The sequence below is a fragment of the Nothobranchius furzeri genome, chromosome 17 (assembly GCF_043380555.1).
Source record: "Nothobranchius furzeri strain GRZ-AD chromosome 17, NfurGRZ-RIMD1, whole genome shotgun sequence".
NCBI classification, from domain to species: domain Eukaryota; kingdom Metazoa; phylum Chordata; class Actinopteri; order Cyprinodontiformes; family Nothobranchiidae; genus Nothobranchius; species Nothobranchius furzeri.
The window spans coordinates 53965442-53978257 of record NC_091757.1 but is presented as its reverse complement, the minus strand read 5'-3'; the positions used below and the strand labels follow the sequence as shown (position 1 = coordinate 53978257).

General features: G+C 41.1%; 1 protein-coding gene across 4 annotated transcripts in view; it reads right to left on the bottom strand.

The window, feature by feature from the left end:
• The window catches only part of sema6a (sema domain, transmembrane domain (TM), and cytoplasmic domain, (semaphorin) 6A), a 199225-nt gene that overhangs the window by 66409 nt on the left and 120000 nt on the right, over positions 1–12816 (bottom strand). For all 4 annotated transcript variants that reach the window (XM_054731599.2, XM_054731598.2, XM_015972936.3 and 1 more), the window contains 4 exons: positions 11983–12073; positions 8875–8994; positions 8365–8453; positions 1623–1840 (listed from right to left, as the gene is read on the bottom strand). In XM_054731599.2, coding sequence (XP_054587574.2) covers positions 1623–1840; positions 8365–8453; positions 8875–8994; positions 11983–12073 — 518 coding nt within the window. The remainder of the gene's footprint in view (positions 1–1622; positions 1841–8364; positions 8454–8874; positions 8995–11982; positions 12074–12816) is intronic.

Here is a 12816-nt window from a genome sequence, read left to right as displayed (position 1 = left end):
AAGGCCAAACACTGAGAATGAAGCTGGTCAGTTAGCAAGTGGCTCAGTTGGGCAGCGACCCTGCAGAGCTCTCAGACAGACGCTTAAATGACAAAACGTGCCTCCTCTGATTTCCCTCCCTCACTGTGAAACGGAGAATTAATGCTAGGATCAAACTGGGTGCTTTAGAAACTTTCAGAGGCACCGCTTCATTGGGTTTTAATGTCCATTAACCATGCTCAATTGCGTTGTCACAAGTAATTGTCTTATCTGCTGAAAAGCCGCCGTAAAATAGAAAATTACAATATGTATGAGCTATCAGCCGAGCGCCGTGGCTTTGAGCTAATTTTCAATTTAGATAAAAAAAACTCCCACAGCCTTCGAGAAGAGTTCAGAATACCAATCGGAAAGCAGAAAATAAGATTTAACACCAGCGAGTCAAAGGGGCAGCAAACTTGTTTTGACAGAAGATGGAAATGTTGACCCAGTAAGATTCTGAAATTACACGTCACCAAGAGGTGCAGCTAGGGATGGGTACCTTTGACATTTGAATCGATTCGGTACTAATTGACGGTACCTAGAAATCGATACCGGTATTTAACGGTACCAATTTTATATACTTTTGAGCGTTTAATATTTTTAATTCTCTTTTATAATTAAATATATATTTTTGTCAATATATAACCATATTTGATAAATATCACGATAAATAACATACAACTGTTTGTATTTTAACATCGTCCTTGTAGTTTTATAAGCTGATAATTAAACTGAAGCAAACATCTTTACTGTGAACTAAATTTACTGTGTATCTTCATTCCTTTTGCCGTCCTTTTTCATTTGATTTTTCCTACTGGGAAGTTAGAATTTCCGAGGAGAAAGCGAACGCACCATTAGCTGATAACAATGGTGGCAATGGAAGCTAACATATCAAGCTAACGTTATCTTAAACAGTTTATTTAACTGCTGGAGCAGATTAAAACGATGATGCCTCACACTTAGATCGTTGTCGCTGGTTTCATCCTCACCCAATCACCCGTCGCATTTAGTAAAGTGAAGCCAAACTTTAGAGCGCGTTCATGTTCTTCCAGTCGGAAATTCGGAGTTCCGAGGAGAAAGCGAACGCACCATTAGCGAAACGGAAGCTAACATATCAAGCTAACGTTATCTTAAACATTTTATTTACCTACCGGAGCAGATTAAGATGAGGATGTCTCACTTAGATCGTTGTTGCTGGTTTCATCATCACCCAGTTACCCATCACATTTAGTGAAGTGGACCCAAGCTTTAGCGTGCGTTCTTTCTACCATGCTGCTCTGTTTACAACTGGCTCGCAGCGACCGACGACATAACGCTCTTGCGCATGCGCAGCTGTCTAGGCAAGTTCTCGTTATGAAGGACGGGTACCGAAACGAGGCACCGTTTCAAATGACGTGAATCGGTGCTCAGTCGGTACTATGGAATTCGGTCTGTACCTTAAAAAGTACTGAATTCGGTACCCATCGCTAGGTGCAGCGGGATCAGCTACTGACCTTCGTAAGGCCAAACTGTTGAAACGCTGAGAACTCAAACCGAGAAAGCTAACACAAGTAATAAAAGTCACTTAGAATAAGGGAAATAAACTCATCACGAGTTTTGTTTACCTGTTGTACGGTGTTGAGAAAGTTGCCATGACGACGTCTCTCCCGTTGATGTGGAGGACATCTGTCACAGCCTGAAGGATGTTGAAGTAGAAGTGAGAGTCTCCGGGGATGGAGCAGTTCAGGCGGGATTTTAGAAACGAGGTCCACTGCTTCTCCAGGACACGGGGCGAGCCGCCCCGGTCGTTCTTACAAACCCTCGCCACACGAGGAAACACCACCTGAAAGAGTCATTCAGGAAGTTACATGTAAATATCCACATGTCACTTTTTTTGACATCTCAGTCTGTGAAAGGAAAGAATTTAGCACTGGGCCCCCTGCAGCGCTGTCAGACTGGTGATGGACAGTTTCACAAAAGACTTCCTAATTGATGCTGCAGAGGAAAGAATCACTGACAGCAGCTGATTGTATTTTTATATGAACGAATCCAGAGACACACATGTAAGAGGCCAACAGTTCCAACGTGTCTGTAGGTGTGAGTGAAGCTTGGCTCGGTTTTAGCTCTGCAGTGGATGGGATATTTATATGTTCTCCCTCTGGCCCAGACTCATTTGAAGCTGATGGATGATGAATAGTAGCGTTCAACAACTATAAACGATGACGGGGTTCCACATTCAGAGCCGGAAAGGAATTTAATAACACTGATTTTTCTGGAAAAAGCTGATCTTAAAGTCAAATTAGACTCTTTCACGCTTTGTCACCTTACATTGTTGGGCTTGTTTAAATGACGTGAAGAAGAAACAATAATGGAGCATACATTTCATTTTGAAGACTCAAATCTGTGTGTCTTCTGACTCGTCTCAATTCTGGAGCATTTATCGTTAAAGAGACAAATGATAACTTTCTCCTTAGTTGTGTATATATATATATATATATATATATATATATATATATATATATATATATATATATACACATACACACACACACACATATATATATATAGCATATAAATATGTAAATATATGTGCTATATATATGCTATATATACAGCACATATATGCATGCTATATATATAAGTATATATATAGCATATATATATGTATATATATAGCATATATATATGCTGTATATATAGCATACCAGTATACATATATATAGCACATATATATACATATTTATATGCTATATATATATATATGTATATATATGTGCTATATATGTATATAGCACATATATATATACATATTAATATGCTATATATATACAGGGGTGGACATTAACTTCAAAACCAACCGGCCAGCCGGGCCGGTAACTCTGAATATTTACCGGCGCCGCCAAGAATCTACCGGCCCCGCTGGTCAGCTGCCAAAACGAGTCAAAATAACAACTGAACCGTTTTAAATGTAATAAACCTTTATTTTGTACACATTCGCATACATAATAACGTATTCAAGTTTGGATTTGTTTTTTTCCCTCAACAAAACTCGATTTTGTCGTCGCATACTTCTGGCATACAACGCAGTACATCACCAACTCCGCTTTGCTGTATTCGAGCCATTGGCTGTGTTCGAGATGAGCCAGTTCTGCGCAGGTTAGACCAGCGGTGATCGACGAGCAGTGCATGCAGGTTAGATTTGTGTGTGACTTGACGCCGAATTGATCTGACGTCATGCCCAATGGCATACAAGTGGTGCTCGCTGCAGAACCACAAAGGTGGAGCTGCACCAGAAGGTGGAGCTGCACCAGGGTCAGCCCCGCCCATTCCAGAGTCAGCCCCGTCCATTCCATCAGAGTCAGTACAATTCCTTCCAGTTGTCAGACTTGATAGCATTCTGGAACCAAAGAGGGTTTTATAGCTAAAAAATACAAGATTGAGGACGGAGGTGAGAAGTTAACTGAACAGTTTTTGTAAAGGTTCCATATAATTAAAAATCTAACTTTTGGAACTTTTTATCATGTTATATTGTCATTTCCTCATAAGAAACACGCCAAAGCCATTTTTGGCCTCATTCATGCATTTTCCTCCCATCTCAGCTTCAATTTGGTCTCCTCCCCTGAAGCAGGTCTGGTCTTGGTTCTCAAATCTGGACATTCTGTGAATTTTCTGACAAATTATTTCTGAAATGACTTCTACTGAGACACCGCCAATAAACCATACATCCCATCTCCAAAGACACACTGGATAGGACAATTACATGTAACGCCACTTATGTCATATCAGATGTGGTGGGGTAGAGGCTATAGAGGCAGGTTTGCATGCAGTTTTGCGCAGGTTCGACTCCCAGTGGCAGAAATCTTAGGTAGATTACAACCCCTTTTCTTAATTTCTAGCTACACTTGCCAGTACTGTTTACAACAATTTACTGGTATACCGTTTACAATATAATGACTAATGTGTTTATTTATTTATTCGTTTATTTAGCCAGTGTGAGTCCATTTGTGAGCAGAGTTTCAACTAAAATGCTGTTTAGGAACGACCAAATTCAAAGAACTTTTAGAGACATAAATATTTTGCTGAAAATAAACATTACAACTAAAATATAAACAAATTCAATGTTTCAGCTGGCTAAATAGATTGATGCCGACCCTACCGAGAATCGAACCAGCATCTGCTGAGGGGGAAGCAAAATTTGCTACAGATGATCTTACCACTGGACTACCAGAGCACATATGACAATCACCCATGCTGTTGCACCATATTATTGTTAGAGCGGCTGTGGGCAGATATCTGCTAAAAGAAATCGTTTCATTTCAAGATGTATTCAGGCTTTGTCATGTACCAAGTTATATTTATCTTGTTTAATTGGAGCATAGAACATAGCATTAACATTTGTAAAGTAGTAACAGCCATAATTCATGTGGGTCAGGTTAGTTTGCGATGAAGTTGGAAAACAAAAACGGAAGTCAGTGGGCTAGGCTGAGTTTGCGTGAATGGGCGGGGCTGACCCTGGTGCAGCTCCACCTTATGGTGCAGCTCCGCCTTTGTGGTTCTGCAGCGAGCACCCTCTCATGGCATATGCATATATATATATATATATATATATATATATATATATATATATATGCCCTGAAGAAGGTTGCACGTGACTGAAACGCGTCTGCTTCTATTAAAATAAAAAATTTTTTTGGAGTGCCTCAGATCATGACTTTCTTTCTTCCATATCTACTTTTGAAGTTTTTATGATCTTGAAGAGCAGCAGTCTTCAAGAAGCAGGTAGACAAACACATAGCCACAAAGTCAGGCAAACTCCAAGCTTGAGTAATAAAAGATGAGTCAATGAGGATTTGAAGCAGAAGTTGAATGATAAGCTGCATTACGGAGGTCTTAGAAAAGTACCAAGGCTACAAATATTCCCTTTATGTACAAACTTAATACGACCATAAATAAGTTACTGAATTTTATTACATTTATGTAATTTTTTTTTCATTATTCCCTAAAATATTAGAAAAATTATCAAAAGAGCAAACCGTGAAGATTAAAACTTTTAGCAACTGCAGTAGACATTTAATTTTTAAACATGCACAAACTTCTTCTGCAAACCCTAAAGAATCTTTGGAAAACACCTGAGTTTCAAATAAGCCTTTTTTTCTCCTAGTTTTGCAAATTAGACAGAGGAGTAAATTGTTGTATTGATATGCTGTTTGTGAGTCAGCACCTGGCAACAGAAAGTTCCAACTATTCAGCATCAAATAAGCGTCGCACTGTAATTACAACTCTGCTCTTAGATCTTGCAGCCAGTGTTGTAATTAGCTGTTGTCACACTATACTTAACAGCTATAGCTCCAGCCATGGCCCAAAATTGACAGTGTGAATAGGGTAGCAAACATGCATTTAAACCAGATCTCCACAAACACACACACCCCTCAGCCCTGCACACGCCGCAGACCTGCACTTCTACACACGCAGCCAAAATGAATCAAAAATTCAGCGGCTATAAAAAGCCCAATAAAGCGTTCTCAGCTCTGCTTGGTGTTTAATTGCAGAAAGGCGTTCAGGAGAACGGGTGACGGTGTGAAGTTGAAGGTGAAATAGAGGTCCTTTTTCATTAGGTTGCTATGAAAATTAAATAAAAGTAGTACTAGGGATGTAAGAAAATATCGATATGACAGTATATAGTGATATTTTTTTCACGCAATATTATATCAATATTATTACCGACTCAGTGACCTAGTGGTAGAGTGTCCGCCCTGAGATCGGGAGATCAGGGGTTCGACTCCTGTTCGGGTCATACCAAATACTTTGAAAAAATGGGACCCAATGCCTCCCTGCTTGACACTCAGCATTAAGGGGTTGGATTGGGGGGTTAAACCACCAAATAGTTCCCGAGCGCGGCTGTGTCTGCAGCTCACCGCTCCCCCAGGGGATGGGTCAAATGCGGAGAATAAATTTCACCACACACCTGTGTGTGTGTGTGACGACTAAATGGGACTTTAATCAATATTTAAAAGCTATGAATCAAATTTTTGGAAGAATTTACATTCAAACATTTGTGTATTTTCTTTTCTTTTAGTACAATTCAAAGCCGAACGTTAGTTGGCAGCAGTGTGCAATGGGTTTTGTGTCCACCATTGACATGTAAATCCCTCTGTCATGGTTCAGAACCTCATGTTAAACATGTTAAGTATCAGTTTAGACTGTGCGTTGAATTTTTGTACAATAAAAGTCTAAAAAATTGTTAATATCATAGCTGAATGTATCGCAATATATCGTAATATATCGTATCATCTCCCCTGTATCACGATACGTATCGAATCACCAGAATTTCACCAATACACATCCCTAAGTAGTACATTTGTGATTTTCATCACACGTAAAGACAATATTCACCAGTTAAAACGTTTTTAATTCAGATGTTTTTTTCTGACTAACAGGGTAAATTTAGCCTGACAAGTCATCCTTTACATATCGCCTGGCCAAGACCTGTAGACCGAGCTTAGTGTTTTAAACCGTCTCCGCACGCAGTTAGTATATTTCCTGTATTTTGGGCGATGGTGGCACAGGAGTTAAGTGCTGGCCTCGTAATCAAAAGGTTGCAGGTTCGAGCCCCGCTCAGTCTGTCGTTGTGTCCCTGGACAAGACACTTAACCCACTTTGCCTGCTGGTGGTGGTCGGAGAGACCTGTGGTACCTGCGTACGGCGGACTCGCCTCTGTCTGTGTGCCCCAGGGCAGCTGTGGCTACAATATAGTTCATCACCACCATGGTGTGGATGTGTGCATGAATGGGTGAATGACTGGTTGCGTTGTAAAGCCTCTTGGGGAGTTCTATGACTCTAGAAGGCGCCATATGAAATACACACCATTTACCACTTGTATAGCACCTTCCAGGATTCTATAACCCCCCAAGGCACTTCACAACACACTCATTCATTCACCCATGCCCACACCCATTCACGCGCTGGTCAACGATTGGCTCGGCCAGGTTTTGGTCTGATCAATCTCAGCGCTCTATGTTTGTAGAGACATTTGGCTGGCTTGGAACCATTACGGTTCTGGCAAATGGACAGAATAGATAGAACCAATCAGAGCAATGGACAATGTGAAGTATTCATGATGTCAGTCAATAGGGCAGTCCGCCATGCACCCCACATACCTCTGCTCTTGTCTAAACCGCTCCAAGGTGATGTCGAAGAAGTTTCAAACAAGCTCCTTTCTTGAGCTGATGCCATCTTGGTTGTTTTGTTCCATCATAGTTCTGCTGTCATTGTAAAACGGTGCTCTGCTGTAATGGTCCTAAGCCCACCCGATGTCTCTTTACAAACACAGAGCTCTGTGACACATCTGGCCTGAACTAAACCGAGCCAACGGCACATCAGCCGAGGCTGCGATGGAGCATGGCTACACCAAACTACAGGGCAATCATTTTTGTCACTGCTACAATTTTCTACATTTCAAGGCTAAGTCAAAATCAAAATGGAAGAAAATCCCAAATCGCACACAGCAGATTCACAAGTTAGCCATAAAACATGAGCGACTCTTTATGTTGTCGGGGAAGGCCATTCTGCTGGGAAATAATGAAGAGATATCATTCACTAAATGTTAAATTGCTCTCTGCTCCATCAGTTCTCCCACCACATGCATAATTACACTGACACTGCTTTCAAAACACCCAGCAGATTGAGAAGCTTGATCTGTATTCATGCTCTATATAACACACGGCTGTCATTTCTGGCAGTGAATCCATTATTCCTCGTGTTTCCATACTGCCTCGACTCTGTTCTCGTACCATTCATTCCCCCACCGTGCATCTCCTCTTTAATGCATTCTGCAAAGTACATATTCATTTCCATCACAGATTTTCTTCCTACCTGCTGCCCAATTAAACTTTCTCATTGCAGGATTCAAAACTGAATCGAGGAGATTAGGGGAGAAATTCCCGTCCCCGCGGTGTAATACCCCAGGAAAGGGTGTTTGTTCTTCAGCGGCTGTGATTCCAATTCAGGTCATTTCTCTGAGACGCTTGGTCGGAATTTCTCTTGGGAAACACTGAGACAAAAGGTCAAACGGGTGCACTGTGGGATGGATGCGGATGTGCGTTTCAAATGGTATGCTTAGACTTGAAAATGGGATCTCCAGACGTCCACAGATTTTGTTTTGGGAGCTATTTTTAGTCCTGTATCCTGTTCAGTGATTCTAAAATACGTTTTGGCCACTTAGCAGCTCGTGAAAGCCTACTTCCCATTATGTGATACACCCGCATCCTGTTGGCTTCGCCAGGCATTTCCTGAAACCCCCCCCAGTAAATAGGAAGTCATCTCTGATTAGAGTTCAACCAACTGCAAAAGAATAGGGCCCGTGCTTACCTTTCCCATTGTGTTGTACTCCATGGCAATTTCCCGAAAGAAGAAATAAATGAAGTCTCCGTAATTGACTGCCTGGACAAAGTACGGTTCTGAAAGGGCAAAAATAAAAGAAAATGTGAGTCAAAGTGATGCTTTGCCATGACAAATCAGTTCTGACACCGTATTTCACAGTAAACAGGCTCAATATCTGTCAGATTATGCAGAAAATCAGCAACTGTGAATGTTCAGAGCATCAATCTTTAATCCTTTACATCAACAAAATAATTTGCATGATAATAGAAATCTATTGAGTTTTGACGGACTAGACTTTTGTTTGTTTCACCTCAGGGAAGAACAATTTCAGCTGCAGCAGGACGGCAAAACATGTCTGCGTCAAGTAGCTTTAGCATGAGTGGTTCTGCATGTACTGACATTACCGTCGTTTAAGCACAGAGGTGCAAAAACAAGTTAGCGACGTACTGTACGTCTCAGTCAAAGCTCTGGTTCTTTGATCGGGTGTCCCCAACTCACCTTTCAGCCATTTGGAGTCATGTTTGACAGTGCGAAGAGTCGGGCTGTCGCCAAGGCTTCGATAGATGACCGCATCGATCGCTAGGAAGTCTGTTACGGTGGCTGAGTACAGCTTGCCATCTGGAAAGGGGGTGCCGAGACAGAGCGCACAAAGAAGAGATGGAGAAGAAAAGAGTGAGAAAGAACGAGGGAGCCACAAAGCAGTAACATTAAGAGAGTCTTGCTTTTTCTTCTAGATGCAAAAACATCCGTCTGATCCAGACCAAGAAACGAACGAATCACATAAACCAAAGGGATGGTTTGATGCACAACAAACATGTTGCACACGTGCAATTATCCAATCCGGCCAAGGCTGGAACCTTGCACTCACATCCAGGCCTGGGCCACATTCTTCCATGGACACACATGTGCCTCTCAAACACAATGCAGCACCAAAGTGACCTCAGCCTGCTTCGGCTGTAACCACAGTGGAAACTCAAATGGCATAATTGAAAGGATCGCAGTTAGAGGAACCCTCTTGATTACTCAGAGCTCCCAGCTCCTTCCAAGCTGCCCTGCTGCATATCAACCGCTCAAGCTCGGCATTTACTGTCGTCATGTGCTTTAAAGCGGCCAGGACAGCTCATCAATAGTGCCATAAATCGCTTCACAAGACTGGATGTCTTCAGCAGCCCGTGGATCTCACCCCGCCAACAAAGGGCTGACTCATTCTAATCTTGTGTTTTAATCACATGCATACTGAAAACTCTGAATGAGAAACAAACGGACGAACCAAAAGAAGTACAGTGCGATAAAAGCCTGAGAAAATAGTTTTTCTGTTTCCACAGGAACACGGATTATTTTCTAAGAAGCCAATTCCTGACATGGAGCACATATGATCCCAAGTTTTAAAGGACTTGCTCTGGAGCTCGTCTCACACGCTGGCTTTCCTTTCCGACATGCTGTCAGAATCCTCCATTAGAATAAACCACAGGATATTAAGGACAAAATTATACACAACCGCTTCTAATCAGTCACTCAAACACACTTGGCTTTGCGATCTAACTCCGAACTGTTCCAGCGTTTAGTGGCTCGAGATAGCAGGAAATTGGGATTAATGTCTTTTCCTCGTGTGGCGTTTAAAAAGCACACGCTACCAGACCCTTAAGCAACTATTAACTCACGTAAACTTTTCGTTAATGACAAATCAAAAGAGCAAAGATGGCAATAATAGAAAATCGACCAATTTTGGTAGCGGAATAGGCGTTTTTTTTTAGAAATCAGGCTAACCAATGACCCTTTTATGAAGCTGATTTGGGTTTTTTTTACATTACAATTTACTTTACTAGATTATAAAACCACAAAAAAGAAAGCAAGTGTCTTGTAATAATTTCCCACAGTGACCCAAATGGTCAAGGCAAGGCAGCTTTAAGCACATTTCATACACCGCAGCAATTCAATGTGCCTTCCATTAGCAAGAATGGCATGAACATTAAAATCAATGTGACAGCTGACTTATCGTTTTACACCACATTAAATCCACAAATAAATTTCTGATTTAAGAAGCAGAAGAAAAGTTCAAATTAAAGGGTTAGCAGTTACAGTGCAGAAGGTGCAGCAATAACCTCATTCACTCAAAGGCTGATCAATACATGAATTTCGATTTTGAGTCAAAAGTTACTGGAGATGGGGAAGATGTGAGTTCATAAGGAAGCTGATTCCATCTGTGTGCAGTAGCGATGGGTACCGAATTCGGTACTTTTTTAGGTACCGACTGAATTCCATAGTACCGACTGAGCACCGATTCACGTCATTTGAAACGGTGCCTCGTTTCGGTACCCGTCCTTCATAACAAGAACTTGCCTAGACAGCTGTGCATGTGCAAGAGCGTTATGTCGTCGGTCGCTGCGAGCGAGTTGTAAACAGAGCAGCATGGTAGAAAGAACGCACGCTAAAGCTTGGGTCCACTTCACTAAATGTGATGGGTAACTGGGTGATGATGAAACCAGCGACAATGATCTAAGTGAGACGTCCTCATCTTAATCTGCTCCAGTAGGTAAATAAAATGTTTAAGATAACGTTAACTTGATTTGTTAGCTTCCGTTCTGCTAATGGTGCGTTCGCTTTCTCCTCGGAACTCCGAATTTCCGACTAGAAGAACATGAACGCGCTCTAAAGTTTGGCTTCACTTTACTAAATGCGACGGGTGATTGGGTGAAGATGAAACCAGCGACAACGATCTAAGTGTGAGGCATCATCGTTTTAATCTGCTCCAGCAGCTAAATAAACTGTTTAAGATAACGTTAGCTTGATATGTTAGCTTACATTGCTGCCATTGTTATCAGCTAATGGTGCGTTCGCTTTCTCCTCGGAAATTCTAACTTCCCAGTAGGAAAAATCAAATGAAAAAGGACGGCAAAAGGAATGAAGACACACAGTAAATTTAGTTCACAGTAAAGATGTTTGCTTCAGTTTAATTATCAGCTTATAAAACTACAAGGACGATGTTAAAATACAAACAGTTGTTTGTTATTTATCGTGGTATTTATCAAATATGGTTATATATTGAGAAAAATATATATTTTATTATAAAGGAGAATTAAAATATTGAACACTCAAAAGTATCTAAAATTGGTACCGTTAAGTACCGGTATCGATTCCTAGGCACCGGGAATTAGTACCGAATCGATTCAAATGTCAAAGGTACCCATCCCTAGTGTGCAGCATAGTAGCTAAAAGCAGCTTCAATGGGATTGGTACATTCTTTCTTACCTTCAGTTTATAAAATTACAAATTTTTCTCTATGAAAACAATTAAAGTAAGCCAAATACACATTTGAGACTCTAAAAGACAACGACTAAGGAGTAACAATCATCTCTGGTAACTACTTTCGCTCTGTCTTAAATTAAATTTTCTTCGGTGACTGCCGGTGGTTTGCTTAAAAATGCACACCTGCCATGAAAGGCATCCCGGGTCGTCTCAAGCTTAACTACACAAGTGTAAAAGATGACAATTCTTTTAAAAAAGGCAGCAAATGTCCTAAATAATCAGCCAATCAGTCTGTCCACCTCAGGATCCTAATTAATAAACACATTGTTGACTAGCTTCTATGGTATTATTTAACTTTACCTGCAAAAAGGGCAACGTTTGCGTGCTTGGTGTCATACGGACATCGTGCCATTCCACTGATCTCTTCTCCCAGCGGCTCCATGGTGTCCATCTAGGGTCAGAAAAGAGGTGAAAGGTCAGGAGCGGGTTTAAATTGTGAGTCAAACATAGCAAATGTAAGTTAGAACGCGTTGGCTCCCAGTCGAAGGCAAATAACCAAAAAGTCAAGAGAATCTGGCCAAGTGTCAAAACTATGACAGCTTATAGACAGTGAAACAATAAAAAAGTGTTACAGTGATAGATTTCAGTAGGTGTCATGATAAAATAGATCCAAATGCTGTCATATTTAACCCGGGAGAGTGTCCGTTTAACTCCGATGTGCTACTGGTGTCTGTCAAAGCTTCACATGTGGGAGTTTCTGGGAAACGGTCATGAAGAAAGATAAAAGAGCAGACATTTTCTGCAGTAATGTGTTTCACGGTACAAACGGGTGGATCTTTTATCCCCCGTGTGCACTGATGTTGCAGAAGAGTTTTAACAACCCTCAAGACAGATCTTCAACCCATTTATTACACATCTATTTCCCCTGGCCTGATTTCTTAAGTCTGAGCTTTTATTTATTTATTTATTTTTTGCTGCGCAGACGGAAAAAAAACATGTGCAAAGGAGAAACGGGTGAGCACACAGCCCTGAGCGGAGGATGTGAGAAACTTTTACTAAACCACAGAAGTTTAAAAATAGTAGATCGTATAGTAGTGATTATTTTAGTGGGATTTCTGCAGCCTTGAGCTGAGAGGTTTTCCTATAGAGAGACGAGCTCACCGCTTCTCATTTTAGAAAAATACACATTTTTAA